Source organism: Pyrgilauda ruficollis, unplaced genomic scaffold (genome assembly GCF_017590135.1).
Source record: "Pyrgilauda ruficollis isolate IOZ18807 unplaced genomic scaffold, ASM1759013v1 scaffold14, whole genome shotgun sequence".
NCBI lineage: Eukaryota > Metazoa > Chordata > Aves > Passeriformes > Passeridae > Pyrgilauda > Pyrgilauda ruficollis.
In genome coordinates, this window is record NW_024512543.1 from 98,244 (window position 1) to 116,308 (window position 18,065).

The 18,065-nt window shown below is 38.5% G+C and overlaps 1 protein-coding gene across 1 annotated transcript in view; it reads right to left on the reverse strand.

The window, feature by feature from the left end:
- Positions 1–9,139: 9,139 nt before the first annotated feature.
- Positions 9,140–18,065, reverse strand: part of DPH6 (diphthamine biosynthesis 6) — a 190,151-nt gene continuing 181,225 nt past the window's right edge. The window contains exon 15 of the mRNA XM_041460167.1: positions 9,140–9,456. Coding sequence (XP_041316101.1) covers positions 9,341–9,456 — 116 coding nt within the window. The 3' untranslated portion in view covers positions 9,140–9,340. The remainder of the gene's footprint in view (positions 9,457–18,065) is intronic.

Sequence of the window (18,065 nt, forward strand, 5' to 3'; positions counted from 1 at the left end):
CTGCAAAGCCTGTTCTGGCGTTTCACCACTGAAGAAATAATTTCCTCTTTGAGCAACTGTGCAAAGGTGCAGATTTTTAGGATAGGCCCTGGCCTTCAACATTGAGACTAAGTGGCATGGCACTCTTGGTGTGCCTCCTTTAAAGCCTCTCATCACATGGGTATAAGGGACGAGGAATAGAGAGGATTTTTCTAACACATTTTGCAGTAGATTGACTTTATAGTTTATTTATATAATCTGCTTTGCTAAAATTTGGAAATCATGGTTCAATCTACCAGATCATAACATACTGCTTTTTTGTAGAAGATCCTTACATGACTTGGGATCACAAATTCCACTCAATCAAAATAGAAATTGTGTTCATTTGGTCATTTTGGTCATTTTGAAAGAAGTATGTGGGGCTTGGTAAAGGCAACAGATGGTATTTCACTACCAAGTCACATTGTTGACATGCAGCTGACACCTGGGTACAATGTAAGGCTTGCTCTCACCTTGCCTTGGAACTATGAAACTTTACAGTTTGTGTATCTAAATATATCTGATGCCAATGGTACCAGGTGCAAGTTTCAGCATTTTTTTCTGTGCTGTCTCACTTATGATATTCATCTTAACTTGGATTTCTAAGGTCCTTAGTCATGAATGCAAAAGAAGAGCTCACATGAATATTTCCTTTTGTTGAACATACACTGAACATTTTAAGACAGTACCAGGGAGAGAGAGGATAAAATAAAATTTAAAAAGAGGAATAGGAACCTTAAAGAGGGGGAGAGAGGAGAAACACAGAGGTAACAGAGGAAGAAGGCCAAAGGCATACATGGTCTGATGATAGAAGAGAAAAAGCAGTTTTCTCAATCCTCTTGCCCTGTTTGCCATTCTTGACTCTGCAGCTTCTGTGGAGAAGTAATATTCTGAAAATCTCAGTAGTATTAAACCCAGGGCTTTCTAGTTTTGAGGATACAGAGAAAACCATGACAATGAAGGAGTAGCCCTAAGAGACAAAGCATGCCCGTGCTACATACTGCTCTCTAGTGCAGAGATGGAAGAATCCAGGCAGAATGTCAACAGTCACCCTGCAGCTGCACAGGAGACAAGCCTGGGCTCTGCTCTGGGCTCCTGTGCCAGTCTGCACCTGACCTGCAATAGCATCCCCACCCATCCTGAGCTCTGCATGTGGACCAGAAAGCAAGTGAAAAACTCTCAGTGTTGTATTTAAAAAAAAAGTCTCTGTCACAACTCACTCATTAATCAAAATTACCTCGTGAGCCATGGGCATGAAGAGCACTGGGAATGTTCTCCTTTGCCACGATGTGTGCCACTTACAGGATACCTCACTGTATACCTGTCACTGCCTACAAGAGAATCTTCAGAACAATCCAATCCATACCCATTACTGTTGTCCTTATTTTACAGGACAGAAGAGATCATAAATATATAACTTGTTACTTTTGCAAGGTTCAATGTCAGCATCAGAATGTAAGAGCTCTTGTTCTTGAGGATTCTGCTCACACCTCTGAACTCTGTTTACATCAGAGAGTTTTTCTTTTTTTTTCTTTTTTTTTTTTTTCCTTGAAATAACGTGTCTCTAAGTATCTTTTAAATAGAATTGGGTATTCCAATAAAAGATGTAAATTGCAACAAGTTCTGCAACCAAAAAACTTCCATGGTTCAATGCTTTAGGATAATTCCAGGGGAAAAAAAGGAATCTGAACAGAAAATCTGACCTTTTCAATAGAAAAGAAATACTTTTTGGGTTGTTTTTTTTTTTTTTTTTTGGGGGGGGGGGGGGGGGGGGGGGGGGGGGGGGGGAGGAGGAGTGGAGTACAACCATGACCAAAAGAAAACCCCAAACCAAACCAATAAGAGATATACTCCACCAAAAAAAACCCAACCCCCAAACCATTTAAAGCGTTTTACTTGCATTCAAATATAAAATAAAATACTCTGACAGTTGTAATGTGGAATTGAAGTCCATTGGATACTCTTTTTGTCTCTTGAAGTCACGTAGCAAAAAATGTAGCCACGCCTGATATATGTATATATTAGTGTGGGCACTCAGTGTTTGAAATACAGTGTATGGAATTGCTCACAGCACACTGGAATGCTCAGCAACGTGCAATTTTAGGGTTGCACTTTATGCTGTAAGACACATAGTGCTGTTAGCAATCCTTTTTCTCCCACTAAGCACACATTACCTGAGTTTTCTAGTTGAGCATACACCTAAATGACTTTTTACATTTTTTTTAAGAGGGCCATAAATTGTCATCAAAGACAGGGAGTCTCAAATCAGCTGTTATTTAAACACTGTCTACTTATTCCCAAAATCCTTTGTCATTCTTATATCAATATCCTTTAAAGAAAAGCAGAAATTTGGGGAATATAAACCTACAAACCCAATTAAAAAAGCATTACATGCAGCTTGCATGTGAAGGTAGTGTGGGGGTTTTTTTTCAAAAATTCTGTCTTTTGGGGGTTTTGTGTGACCTTTGTTAATTTTCTTAGTTTGTTTTCAAAGATGATTGATTTCCATCCATTTTTTTCCAATAAGAAATAGTGATAGCTGCCTCCACTTGGCTATACCCTCTCTTTTGCTTCATTTACAGGAGGTTGATCCACCTGTTCATTAAAAAGGGGAAAACCCAACTTTGGGGAGTGTCTGTCAAGTAGGAAAGTTGCACAGTGATGTGACTCTGCCTGTGTGTGAGACAGAAATCAAATAAAATCCAGAGCTGAAAAGTAATTCACTGTATGTAGCATAGAAGAAAAATCATGCTGAAGTCTTGAGCTAACTCACATAATGCTTTCAGGAATCAGAAAAATGACACTGTCAAAACACAACATTAGTTTTCAGAAGCCTCCAGGCAAAATTTTATTTATTTAAAGTTAGCTCCTATTTTAATAACAAAAAAGTGGCAGCATATTCTACATCAAAGAAAAAACTTTTCCTAATGTTTCCATTCCTCTTGTGAAGTACTGGATTTGAAGTAGTGGAGCTGTCTTTCTCTAAATAATTATGTGAGTGGCAGGATCTCAACCTGAGAAAGCTTTTTGTCTGCACTGGGGACTGTAGCATTAAGAGAATCACATTTGGCTTGCCTAATCTTAGCTGCAATACAAGACACTCAGATTTTCAGTGTTTAGATAGTTACTTTTATACCAGATCCATAACAATGAGGACGAGTCCTGAATCAACATCTTGGTACACTGTAGCACCTTTTTCAAGGAGTACAGATGAGACACACATTTATAAGCTACAGCTCTCCAGTCAAGACCTATTAACCACATTCCTGGTGGCAGTACACAGGAGAAATGTCCCTTAATGTGGTGCACAGCTGGTGGCTTCTCTTGCATATTACCCTTATTTCAGGCATCCTCTCCTTCAAACCCAGACCAAAGCATGCTTTTAGAGGAGTCAAAGCATTTACCTTGTTGAAGGGATGAGAGATGCATTTTAAAGTTCACTTTTGGATCTCTTTCCTGGCAACTCTATTTATTCCTCTTTGTTCTTCATTCATTAATCTTTTATAGTAAGAACTACTAGTAGTGAGAAGGCAGTCCAGGGTCCTTTCCTTCAAAGACATCCCATAAATAAAGAATAAATCCCTTAGGTCCCTAGACCTGTTGTTTGCCTTTTTAGCTTGACTTCCCCACCAGTTCCTAGTAATATCATTCCTTTGGCAATAACTTCTTGTCTGTGTTTCCTTCCTATTATTTCATATCCTTTAACACCTCCTGCTTTGAACCTTAACAGATTCAGCTCTGGAGCTGTGGTAATTTGGTTCAGTTACAAAAGGCTCTACATTTGCATGTATCTGGGTCTTGCTGCAGAATGCTTGGGTATGTGTGGGAGTAGGACTGAACTTTGTTGCAAGAGATAACTCTAACATCTGAGAAACTTATTTCTTCCTTCTGGGCCTCTGGTCTTTTATAAGCAACTAAATAAACTAATGTCAAGGCAGCTACCAACAAGCCCATAGGTATCAGTACAGGGGAAGCAATGCTTACATGAGCTTGCACCCCTAATGCAATAGTTTCAAGTTCTAGCTCAGACAAACTACGTCTTTCTTGTCAAGTGAGGGGATGGCAATAATGTGATGTATGAAGGATGTTATGGTAAGACAGTACTGTCAACAGCTGCCAGTAGCAGGAGTTGCAGAAACACAATAGAGACAGAGCTCAGAAGAGAGATTCCCCCCTGCCACCATACCAAAATCTAAAGTAGAACAAATCTCATGAGTAACAGAAAGTAGTAACTCTGTCTGCCAGGTGATGTGCTTTTGAGGTTGAAAACTGCTTCTTCTGCCAAAGCAAATGCACCTACCTGGGGAGAGAACTCTTCTCCCAGCAGCATAACCTGAGAGACCTGCCTACTTGTGCTGGGCAGGGGAGGCCCCCAGCATGTGTGTGGCTGTCCCAGTGATGGACCAAGAAAATTTTATGTGATGGACCTATAAAGCACTTCAGGATCTTCAGGGGTGAATCCTGCTGTAAAATGTATCATTAATGTTACTAGATGTATTATAGACTCCTGTGATCTGAGACTGCTGCAGGCAGTGTGCTGGGAGAAAAGCTTTCCAGATTGTGCTCATGCAAATTTCTGTCTGTGATCACATTCGTTCTGGTTCTCACTACAACATTACTTTCACACTCATGTGTGCTGCTCACTCAGTCTAAACCTTTTGTTATTGCAGGTTGTATGACTACAACATAGCATCCCTTTGCTAACACCTTTACAAGGGTGAGAAAACATACAATTATGGAAATAAAGGCACAAGAAATCTAATGGATATACTTAAACTTTCCCAGGAAAGGGTGGAGTTGGCCCTAACCTTTGCCTCTTGACTTGAACATGTGCCCTAACAGGCTACTAGATCAGGGCAGCTGTCAACTTGTTCATGGCATTTAGTTCGGCTTGTCTTTTTGTTCTGAACCATTGTTTTATTCTGAACTGGGGATCTTTATAATTCAGAGAGGAATTTCTGAAAGCTGGGAAAAGCAAATGTGAAATCTGATCTATTTTGAGTCTGTCCTGTTGTACTGTGGACAGTTAGTCTCATCAACCCTGTTAAATCATGCAAACAGCATTTTGAAATAATTTAGGATTGATACAGTCACAAAATAGCCATATAATAGGAGATGGAGGGTGAGCAGACATATCCAACAAATATTTTTTAAACATTGCAAATGAAATGGAGAGTCAAAGTAATGGCAAGGAGACCTATGGCCAGTGACATAACCTGTGCCAAGAGCCTCAGAACAACCCGACTGCTTGACAATGTGGGGAAAAAGCAGGCAGTGCTCTAAAAAATCATAAAAGCAGGAAATCACAGGCAAACCCTAGTCATGAATTAATCCAACAAAAGTCAAATCCAAGAAATTGTGAGCCGTGAATCATCAGTAAAAGGGCACTTGCATGTAACATATGAGTTCAATTCACAGGTACCCAGTCTGTTTTTTAAAATTAAAATTTAAAATAGGTCAAAAATATTCAGTGTTCAGATGAAAGTTGAAAAAAGAAGCTTTCAAGATCTCAAGTCTGTATTTTGAATGTTTGTCTAATACATCAACACAGGCTGGCTTGCCAGAAATATTAAAATACAAGTAAAAAGATCATAAATTAGTAAATTGTCAAGTATTCTTAATATGTATTCTCATTGCCAGACATTTATAATAGTAAAAGCAGGTTACTTATATAATAAGTGCCAGTTAGTACTCAGAGAGCTCAGAATAGTTTTACTTTAATAGAGAGAACAAACTAGGTTTGCTTCAGGAAAGCCGTCCTGAAAGAAATAACAAAGATTTAACTTGGACACATGAAAAGTTTCTGTATTTTAGGATTTCAGTGTTCATTTATAGAACTATTACACCATACAGTAGAAATCTTTTATTAAACCACTGCACTCATTTATTTGAAATAAAATTTTTGTTCAGTCGCTGTATTTTGATAGACTAGGCTCTGCACATAGACAGGAGATAATGGATTGAACAGGATGTCCTTGAAGGAGAAGAGCTGCTTCAGATTACCTCTCCAATACTCAGGAGACATCCTGCTTCCAGTACTCGTTGCACTTCTGAAGGCTAAGAGGAAAGATGCACCCATGCTATCTGGTGTAACAAATCAGCTCCTGAATTACTTAACTATAAAACTCACAGGGAAAAAATTAAATAATCTATTTAAAAAATATCTCAATGTCATTTTAAAATCTATTTAGGAAGATCAGCTCTGGTGCCTTTATAGAAGCTTAGCCATGTGCATTGTAAAGGCTCACTAGTACTGTTGCCATCACTGGGTTTTGAAATGAGTACAGCACAAAGTTACTAAATCAGTTTTGGTCTTACAGAGCCATTTGGTCGTACTTTCAAGCAATTAAAGAAATTGATATACAGAGACTTTGAAAAGGAGGCAGGAGACAAAATTTTATGGACACAGAGAACTATAACAAGACAGATTACTTTTTGAAAAAAAAAAAAAGGAAGCAGAGAAGATTTGCAAGACCTGTTCTGACACTTGTTAAGCAGAGAAATGAAAAATTAAAACTTTGGGTTAGTTTTTAAAGACATTTTTCCACTCATATAAGAGGCGCTAGAGTAAGCCAACATTTTGTGTCACAATAAGCATACAAAACATTTTCCTGCAAGCTTAGTAAAAATCAGAGAAACATAAAAATTTGTGTGCATACAAAGTCCTCAAAACTGGTGTCTTAGCACATATGGGAATTTATAGTCTCAAGATTACAACTTGCTGGGGTTATCACTTCACTGACCTTTCTGCGAAGAAAACCCCACAATAAAAAAACAACAAAAAACCAGCCCTGTATGTATAAATTTTGAATATTGACATCTTTCCTTCTTTTCACTAATCCACGTGTATGTCTGTGTGTGCGTGAATGTCTGTACCCATCTCCCCACCTCACGTCTTCAGCATTGTTACAAAGAAAGTCAAAAAGAGCTCTGCTGAAACATCTTATTCATAGCAGGACCCAGTAATTCTGATGAAAGTACAGCAGCTTAAGGCAGATAAATTGTGCTATTTCTCTCTACTATAAAAGTCTTAGGCCTCTCTATGGCACACTTTACTCACCTACTTTGCATATCAATGTTGCACAAATGGCCTTGTTCATACTTAAAATAGTGTAGACTGAGCTTATAGTTTCAGTCATTCACACCACTCAGAAACTGTTTGAAGTCTTTCTAGGAGAAAAAGTCAGCAAACTGTTCTTTTTTATGTATTCACAATCTAAACCTGTTGAAGTTCTATTTCTCTCTTTCAAAAAAAGGAAAAAGTTTTGCTTTCAGTTGAGAGAAAAACAAAAGATCAAACTGTTTTTCAGACCAATGCATTCTGTTACCATTTCTCAATGCAGCTCTAATGAGAAAAAAAGAAGACTAGTTCGAGTCACAAATCTTGTAGGAAGACTTGCAGGAAAAGCTGTTTTGTTTAGAAGCAAATATCCTGCTACCTTAAAATATCCAGTACAGTACAAAAACTAAGATCAACATGTTTCAGTATCTTTTTTAACTCACGGTGAAAAAAAAAAAGACTGCAACAGGAGACACAGTGAAACTTATACCATCTCTTTAGTTTCCATATGCATCTGTGGAAAAATAAGCTTCATCCTTATCTCTCTGAAAGTACATCTTCTCTTCTTCTCTTACAGTCCATTGTGTCTCTGGCCCATGGACACTCCACACTGAGAGAAATAAAATACTGGTAGTTTCAGGGAGAAGTGAGAAAATTATTTAGCCTTCTAAAAAAGTAGAATTCAAATAAACCAGGCACATCCAGGTATTAACAAGTCCTTTTCTGATCGTGGGAAAGGATCAAATGTGTTTAAGTCTACCTTAAAAATGATCCTGAATACTAATCAACTAATGTGTTGTTAACAGATTCATCCCTTTTTCCTTAAGAAATTTAATACAACCATTTTTTAATCACTGTTATATAAAAAACTCTTTGCCTTGCCCCTTTCAAAAACATTTAAAGATCTGTGAAAAAAGTAATTTTTACTAAAGAAGATGGCAGCTTTGCTATATTATTGGAAGCAATAGTAAGGAACAATAACATTTAACAGTTTCTAATTTCAAGTATTGATCAGCATAGTATGCTGGGCATGTAGAAGTTCTAACAGAGGAAGATCCTCTTATCTTTAGTCTCTTGTTTAATATCAGGTGATGACAAGTGCATTTCTGATAGTGGGTAAGAAAATTAAACTGGAGTGCTGAGTCCACCTCGTTGTCACCTCAATGTCAATGTCCTGCCATACAGTTGACTTTTGTGAAGGTATCTGAGATATATGCTGAGGACAGAGAAGGATAACTTGGAGTGCTGGTCTCCTAGCTCCAGTGCTCATACTGTGGAAGAGAAGCAGTGAGAATATATAGATACAGAATAGAGGCAAGGCAAAGGTTTGATACTCGTTCTTGAAGATTTAATTCTGTAGCCTTTGTCTGAAAGTAAGATTTTTCTGCAGTGCATTACTGCTTCAAGCAAAGTCCAACAGGCTTTCTTTTCTATATTGACCTTATCTAGTGAGTAAAATATCAGTGGTAATGAAATTGTCAGGTGCTTCACCTGTGTATCTGAGCCTGTTTTAGTGAAAGCAGTGGTAAAACTCCTGTTGATTTTCTGGAGAAAACTGGAGCCCGGGGTCTGTGATAGCTGTGAATACTGGTAGCTGGTAGTTACCTGAATGTTGGTAGGTCTTTAATAACAGCTGTCTACCAGATATAAAACAGAAAAATACCCCTGGATTAGAAAGCAAGGCAGCAAATCCTACTGTCTGGCCATCATTTCCATTATTTGTTTCAGTAAAATGTGCATCCTAAATACCACTCTGAATAATTCTTCCCCAGTGCTAGGAAATGGTTAAAATCTGGCCACAAATAAGGTTTTCATGAGTTGGCCTGAAGTGAGTTAATTCAACATAGAATTGAAAGGAATCCTGTCCTTAAAACAGTATTGGAGGTAATATTCTAGTTTCACCTCCATCCAAATGATCTAAAGTTATAATTGGTGTATTGTAACCAGACCTAAATATATCAAACAAAGAACCAATGTGATCACACCATGGGCATCTCCCAGAAGCCACCTGCTATAACCTGCATACATCTAAAAACAAGTCAGAAAAAAGTACATTATTTTTATAAGAAAGCTTTATTCTTCATACAAACCTGACTCTGTCACATATCATGAGGCATCATTAACAAGGTAACGCAGCTTTGCTTAAATCAAACAATAATGCTTCATGAAAGTATCCAACGGAGTTAGTATCAGCTCTTTTCTTTATTCTCTCCTAGATGGAATGTATGCATGTTTTGCTATCAACTGATCTCCTCTAAACTGCTAGCTTAGCCAGCATGTTATATGAATAATATCTTTGTCAGGTAAATCCACCACAGGTACTAAAATCAGAGCTGGGGTCTTCTCTTCCAAATATTCTTCAAGGTATTCTTGCAGTCCTAAAATAGAAACAAAACAACTAATGAGTCCCCCTTGTCTTATTGTCCTATCTCTTAAGAATTATTTCTAAGTACTTTCCTGAAAATTATTGTGGATTAGAAATTAACAAAAGGAAGTGGAATGCAACTCTTAAATTTTCACTTTATGTAGAAGGAAAATCTCCCACCTCCTTTTTGACTAATTTGAGATTAACTTTAGATGTTGCCTAAGGCCAGAATTCAGCAAAACAGTTAAATGCATATTTCCCAGCCTTGAGTGAGTGAGTGGCCTGTTGAGTATAGATACAGAGAATGGAACTAGAGCAGTAGTAAACATACCAAAAGGCCAGCTGAAATTCAGTTCTTTGTCATTTTTGATATTTGGATGATCAGCACATCATGTGGTCTGTAAATGAAACTCTTCTCCCAAGTCCCATTGTGGGTATTAATCAAAAGAGAAGAAGTTAAAGTGGGCCATTTTTAAAAACATTATGAACTTCATTTCAATTTGTGATCAATGGATGCATGCCATCTTGAAGACATAACGGAGGAAGTCCAGGAATGGCAACATATATGACTGAATATCTGGAATTACAGTAAAATTCAAACTGCTAAAAATACAGAATCTGGCTACAAGAAGCTCTAAAGGGACTGGTATTTGTGGCAGAAGTTTGCAAATTTAAAAGTCCATTATGGGAACAGAATTAAGAATTGAAAAGATCTAATTAAAATATAGAAGAAAAGTAAAGAATGGAAAACTTAAACTTGGCATCAAGACATTCCTGGTCATGCTCAGCCTCAGTGAACATGCTAGAAATCAAGCCACATAAAACCTTAAAGAAAACTATCGAAAACCCGCTGAATGACCCAAAAAAGACAGTTTCCTAATGATAAGGTATAGCCTGCAAAGGTTCTTGTTTCAATAACGTATTTCTGTCAGCAGCTTCTGGGATTATGGCAATTCTTTATAACACTAAGCAATCTTGGCTAGAAAGGGTGTAAAGAGGGCAGAACTTGCAGACTGTCAGAGCTTTTTTTTTTTGGCGTCACTGCCTGTGAAACTGTGAATAGGCAGTTCAGTCAAAGTGTTACCTCATCCAGGATAAAACAGGAATTTTGCAATTGTATTCACTGAAGCCAAAACTCCTCTCTTTTTATCTGGCAGCAGTAGAACAAATTAATGTAATAATGGCAATGCTGCCTACAAAATATTGCAAAGACAGTATGAGTCTTATGAAATTCTGCTGGTTTCCTTTTGTATTAGCATCATTGACACTGGAGGTGAAGACAGACAAGGGAGAGCCAAAAATCAACAGTCACCTCAAAGGTCAAATGACTTCTTCATTTGGTGTGCAAAAAGGAACTCATTCTCTGTATTACAGATATTCAGCAGTGACCCGGTAATTAACTATCAACTAGCATTTTTCCTGAAAATTTTGACTTCAGAAAACTTTATGGCTATGCTAACTCAGAAGGCTTTAAGTGGAAGGGGTAAAGACAAGCCACCTCAGAATCACTGATTCCACCCTATTAAAATTAATTTTTTTTTCCACCAATTAAAATTGTGAAAATACAATTTTAGACTTTAGCATTTTATGCACAGGCTTAAAAGCTGTGAATCAGTGCTAAAAGCTACCAAAACAAGTCCAGGTATACCTTTTAAAGGGAGAATTTTAAAGTGGGGCTGTCTGGAACTAGAACTCCATTCTTTGGTGGGTTTCAGGTGGCCAAAATAGCCATAAATATTTACATTTGAATGTGCCCTAGTGGCCTTGCTTGCCAACCGGGAAGAGCCACCTTTGCTAAAGACCAGTGCCTTTTCTATTGCCAGTGCCTATATGTATAAATGAAATGTGGATTAAAATCTGGGACATATGCCTCTAAATATTTTACTGTGTTTACAAATAAATTAGTTTTATATGAAAGCAGTGCAACTTAGATGTGCATATTTATACACTTAAAAATTGTGGATAAAAATCTGGTCATACAAACTTCACCTAAAAAGCAGAGATTGGGTCTTCTAAAACAGTAAAGTTGTACTCTGAGGTCTCACAGAAGGAAACACACAATTAGCAGAACTGTGGCAACCTATGAAATTATAGCAAACTAAAAAAAATTGACAGCTATATATTTTACCTGCTATAATAAGTTACTCTAAATCTTCCAATACTAATTGTATATTCTTAATGATGGAATATTAATGAAAACACTATTTATATTTTTTTACTCATTCAAAATATGATTTTAGATAAATAAGAGATTTGGCTGTGAGTGTTTTCTAAATGTAATTCTTTGTTTGAATACAAAGACTTTAAAAAAAGTCCTTCCTTTTATATCATGTATGGGGAATGCTTGCTCAGTTGTATGCCATACTTATAAAAGTTGATTTTAAAAACAAAACCAAGTAAAAGACAAAGGGTTACAATGAGTGTGTTTACTGGAGGTTTAATAGTGGCTATAGATGACTGATGACAGTCTTACAGTTATTTAAACTGCCCTGATACAGGATGTTTAAGTACAAGGAAAACCAGCTGATTATCAAGCAGCAAACAAGTGGTGTGCATTGTGGATGTTTTCATTTCCTGCAAGAGTCCACACTAATTATGCCAGCCACTTTGCAGCACACTTGCAGTTTTATGGAGGCCACCCAGGGACTCCTGAGTCAACAGGGAAACACAAAGGAAATAACTCAAAGAAATTAAGGGGTGTTCCTCTAGGAAGCTGACCCAGCTGACAGCCCAGCTGAGGTGCCTTTACACCACTGCATGCAGCATGGAAATGGGAAGACATGGAAGACACCATGCTGCCTGACATCTGTGTCCTTGCTGCCATTACAGCACAGCTCAAGGTGTGCCCATGGGAATCTCCTGAGGTTTAACAAGACCAAGTGCAAGGTGCTGCACTTGGACTGGGAAAACCCCTGGTATCAGCACAGGCTGGGGATGGACAGAGCCAGAGCAGCCCTGCCCAGAAGGACTTGGGGGTGCTGCTGGCTCAGAGGCTGAACATGAGCCAGCCATGGGCACTCCCAGCCCAGAGAGCCAAACGTGTCCTGGGCTGCATCCAGAGCAGCATGGGCAGCAGGGGAGGGAGGGGATTCTGTCCCTCTGCTCTGCTCTGCTGAGAGCCCACCTGCAGGGCTGCATCAGCTCTGGGCTGCCAGCACAGGAAGGACATGGAGCTGCTGGAGTGACTCCAGAGGAGGGGCACCAAGATGATCAGAGGGATGGAGAACCTCTCCTACAAGTAAAGGTGGAGAGAATTGGGATTGTTCAGCCTGGAGAAGGCCTCAGTGTGACCTTATTGTGGCCTTTCAGTACCTAAAGGGACCCTACCAGAAAGATGGAGAGGGACTGTAGTGATAGGACAAGGGGAAAATGGCTTCAAACTGAAAAAAGCAGGTTTAGATTAGATATTAGGAAAAAATTCTTTACTGTGTGTGGTGAGGCACTGGAATTGATTGCCCAGAGAAATTGTGGATGCCCCAGCCCTGGCAGTGTTCCCGGCAAGGTTCGATGGAGCTCAGGGCAATCTGGTCTAGTGAAACATGTCCCTACCCAAAGTAGGGGGTTTGGAACTGGATGATCTTTAAGGTCCCTTCCAGCCAAAACCATCCTATGATTTTATGATTGTAAGTACATGAAATTTGCTCAAAGCAGGTGAACTTCATCCTGCAAGATGGATCCCCCTTCTTCCAAATAATCCACAGAAATTCAGGGAGCAGGTTCCATATGAAGTGTCTTCCTACACTGCTATGAATTTATTTTTTTTTTTAACCTGGGTGCAGCTGAGGGATATGGACATAACTAAAACTTAAAAATGAACAAAATTTATTCAGTGTCTTCTGGCATTACCATCTATTTCTGCCATTGCTTTGTGAAGACAGGATACTGAAATCAGTAATTTGATGATCTCTCATGCTGACTTAGAAGCCCTTCTATATAACATGGCATGAACTAAAAGTGTAATCTATTGTTTTAAAGGTGATTTTCATACTAGGTAGAAAAAACAGTGCTTTGAGAGCTTCTAAAAGGTCATTCCAAAAGACAAGGAGGTGATTTTTACATCTTTGCTGTCACTGGCCTCAGCTGGATTTAGGCAGTATCAGATGAGGCCACAGAATCCACTTACATTTTTCAAAATCAAGTCCCTGTTATTGTTGCCATACTCTTGCTTCTCTGTATATCTGCAGGGGAGTAGTAATCTAATAGCTCATATGAAAAAGGAAAATGGTGGCAAAAAGGAAAGTGGTAGCAAGAAGGAAGATCACATTTAGCCCAGTACATAAAAAATCACTTTCATATTACTACTATCTTTCTTTCACTTTTTATCCAAAATATATTGCGACATTTCTTAGAGCAGGTTTTAAATCCCTGAGCTAATAAGGCTCCATTGCTTCTGCTGCAGAGATCTGACACACAGCATGTACTTTGAAAAGATGCATCAGAGGGGATCAGGTTCCTAACAGTTGACTAAGAGTTCCAGTCCCAAAAGATCTGCCCCTGCTGTGCAGAACACTTAACCCTTCGACCAGTACCAACATGACTATTCACAAATTATTGATGTCCCTAAATCCCTGGCAGATTGCAGACAGTTCTTGTCTCCCTTGAAGCCAAAGCATATGGTCACTAATGAGATGGATTAAAAATACATATACACATTCAGGGCTTTGCCACATGAATGTAAAGCCACAGAAATGTTAGAAGGTGATTGAACTGGACTGAACACTGTTAAATACACAATTAGCTTGTTATGGATCATTTCCATTGATCTATATTCAGTTTCACAGCATAGTTTAATTAAAGCTGTCTGGAACAAGCCTCTTCCTAAATGATCAGGCAGAGCAATGAAAAGGTGAAACATGAGGAACTGGAAATGCCCCTCCCTTTCTTAAACATCCAGCTGACTGTCTCTGTGGTGTCCAACCACAGCAAGAACAGAAGCTGTGCTTTAAAATATTGTCTGTTTTTTCAGTCCAGGGCTTTTCACATATTTTTCTTAATATAAAATAATGTAGTGGAATATAAGATTTGGGGGAAAAAACCCTGCACAGTTTGCTTGCATCATTGCAATTAATGCCTTTCTATCCAAAATAAAATCAAACACAGTAAACAAGAAGATAATGTTGGAATATAAAAGGGAGTCACCTGGAAAAATATGATTTTGTGTTTTTTTTTTTTTTTTTGCTGCAGCTGTAAAGATTTTAAATCACAATATGGGTATTTTTCACAGTCCAATACTTGACTTTTCATGTGATGCCTTATGCTTTTTCTTGCTATTCTTGATGACATTATTTCATGTTGGTCATTGTACTTTTAAGGGATCAGTTTTTCAAAACTGATGTAAGCTCCTTCATGGAATACTGATGCACTTCAGTCACTCTGGCCTAGGATATTTATGTGAATACAAGTTAAACAGTTGCTTTGAATTGCAGGGAACATCTGTTATAGCCATGATATATGAGACAAATGACCAGTAGGAGTTTGGATAAGGCTGTGAAACCACTTCAGTCTGCGATTTCCTATTGTAGTACTTGGAACGGTGACTATAAAACAAATTACAGAGGGAATGGTAGTTGTGTTTGGAACTCAAGTCATATGCCTGGTCAGTTGCCAAAGCAGCCAGATCTGCACATCTGTATTTGCAAACAATTCTTTCATAAAAACCTATCTCCAAGAATTCCTCACCTGGACCCATCTATACTGACAGACTTCTTTCTTCTCCCACTATGCTCGTTTTAGTTGTAATAATGAAAATACCTTTTTCAAGTAACCACCTAACATGAAAATACACCCTATACTGAAAGCACCAAGGCCAATGTTAGCCATCCTCTTTCAGCTTGTTCCTAATACTGGAGTACCATTTTAGATTATTGCAACCTCTTTTGTAAAGGGTATGGTTATTAGGATCCAGACTGATAGGACTCTGTCGCTTTGGACGTAGAAAGAGGGCAACACTTCACCCAGCAGTGCATTCACAAGAGAAATCATGTAATAATGAAATAGTTTGAGTTAGAAGGGACCTTTAAAGTTCATGTAGACTATCCCCCTCCCCTGCAATAAGCAGAGCCATCTTCAACCAGACCAGGTGGTTCAGAGGCTCATTCAACCTTACCTGAAAATTTTCCAGGGATGAGACATCAATCACCTCTCTGCACAACCTGTTTCAGTATCTTACTGCCCTCACTGTAAAAAACTTCTTCCTCGTATCTAGTCTGAATCTACCCTCTTTTAGTTTAAAACCATTACCCCTTGGATGAGGGGTACACTGTCACTACAAGCCCTATTAAAAAGCCTCTCCTATCTTTCTAATAAGCTCCCTGTACATATTGAAAGGCCAATAAACAATCTCCCAAGAGCCTTCTACAAGCAAAATAACCCCAACTATCTCAGTCTTTCTGCACTGGAGAGAGATGTTCCACTCCTCTGACCATTTCTGTGGCCCTCCTATAGATCAGCTTCAACAGGTCCATGTCTTTTTTGTGCCAAGAGAAAAATCTGCTATAAAGAGAATACTACTGCTCTATATTTCACTGCTAGTCCTGTTTGTGCAGTGGACTTTTTGTCCCTTTGGAATCTATCCCAAACCTAAAAGTTCTAGCAATGTTTTTAAGCTGGCTACAGTGAAAACAAACAAAAGTTGCTCTAGGCTTGATGGGTACCCACAGGAGTTGTAGCAACTCTTCCTACAGCTGAGCAGATGAAAAGAAATGAGAAAAATGAGCTGTGTTTCCCTGCATGCCATACTGGTAACTCCTGCTCTCAGATTTAGTGAGGAGAAGTTGCAAGTGCAAAAGGCAACAGTTGTGGACCTTACTGTTCATGTGAGATACAAGAAAAAGGAGTGATTGGCTTATCTTAATCCACACTGGTAAGTCAGTCAGGATGCCTGAGCTCTGCACCACCAGCATCAAGAGAGGGACAGCTGGTATAAAATGATCAACTCTGAAGGAACCCAGATTCTGCCTCTTTCTCGCCCAGCCTCACAATCCTCTCTGCTGTTCCTCTGTTTCAACAGGAAGGTGTGGGAAAGTAAAAGGGTTCACTCATAATCAGGGAGGGCATTAACATTTACAGGACCCTCACTTTTCTAGAGCTGAGTCACTTGGCTGAGTAACTGTACAAGTCTTTTTAGACTGTAGCTCATGCATTTTTTTTAGCATCTGAAAGAAAATTAGTAGACAAAACAGTTATTTTTAGTATTGGTTTGATTGTGGGCCTGTCAGCCTTGGTGATGCATCTCTTTTATCAAGCTGCCACAATATCTTGTTTTGTTTTCAGAGCAAAGTTTGATTAAAGACCAATTTCAGAGAAGTTACTCACTGTGGGTGTTAATTAGTGCTTCCTGGCCTCTGCGGGGTTTATCTTATGATCTGTTTCACTTACTAAACCCTGTAATTCAATTTACATGAAGATGGGAATGAACCAACCTTTTCCTATTCTTCTGAAGGCTTCTGTTTAACTCAGTCCTGAAAGAAACTCTCTCCTATCATTCCCTAATAAGGAATTCTAGTTTCTAGCTTTTAAAATCAAAATTAAAGCAATACTTCATATATATAATGACTTTTCAACTAATGAAGTGAGAAAGAGCTTCAGAAGGGTAAACTTTAGGAAGTCTTTGCTTCTAAATAGTGTTTTCAGTGGTGCCCAAGTATACTTAGAAAAAACTGATGAACATCTTTTTCTCTTCCTCTGCATCATTGTGGGAGTGGAGCATTGTCATTCTCTACAAGAAGGTCACTGGTGTTACCCTCCTCCTCTCTCATTAGCAGACAAGAAAAGCCTTTGTCTTTCTGAAAGCAAAAGGCCAGCTACTAGGTCAAAAATATTAAAAAGGTGGTTGATGAAGAAAGACTTAATAGTACTGGCAGGTAAAAAGTAGCAGGTGGAAGTGAAATTTATAACATGATATAGGTATAATTAGTAACTACTGAATAAAATTAATGAAAAGAAAATGCCATTAGGGTACTATACAAATACAGGCAGACAAAAAAAAAAAAAAGCCAACCCAAAAACAGTCCAAAAGAAAACCTAACTCAGGTACATTGAGTATTTGAAACTAGGTTGAATAAAACATGAAACCAGTACTAAACAGACTAAATCTGTGAAAGAGAAGATGACCTAAAATGGTCTTTTTTTTTTTTTGTAGTAGACAGCCGGCACAGGAAAACTAAGTCTGGGTGAGGCAATATTCAAGCAGAGTTCATGGACACTGATATCCTAAAACATCCTCTTGCAAGTATACATTCTCTTGTGAATTTCCTTCCAGATTTTGAAACCTAAACTTCATCCTAGGTGTAGTATGGACTTAGGCTGGTAGGGATGCTTCCTAAAATTGTAGTGTGACAGATACACTAGAAATGCTGAGAAGAAAAGGAAATAAGGCAATGATAATAATGAAATAGATGAATATTTGCAACAATTTCAATTTCAGGCCGAAATGCCATCCCTGAAACAGCTATAAGCCACCCAGCTTTAGTAGTTACCTTCCAACGTGCACACAGTACCAGTGCAATTAGGTATGTTATCATGCACATCAAGGGCAAGTTGCAGAAATAAACGTGACTCTTTTAAAGATAAACAAATGATGCTGAACTCCTCTGTGTATTAGTCAGGGCTGTTTCTCAATAG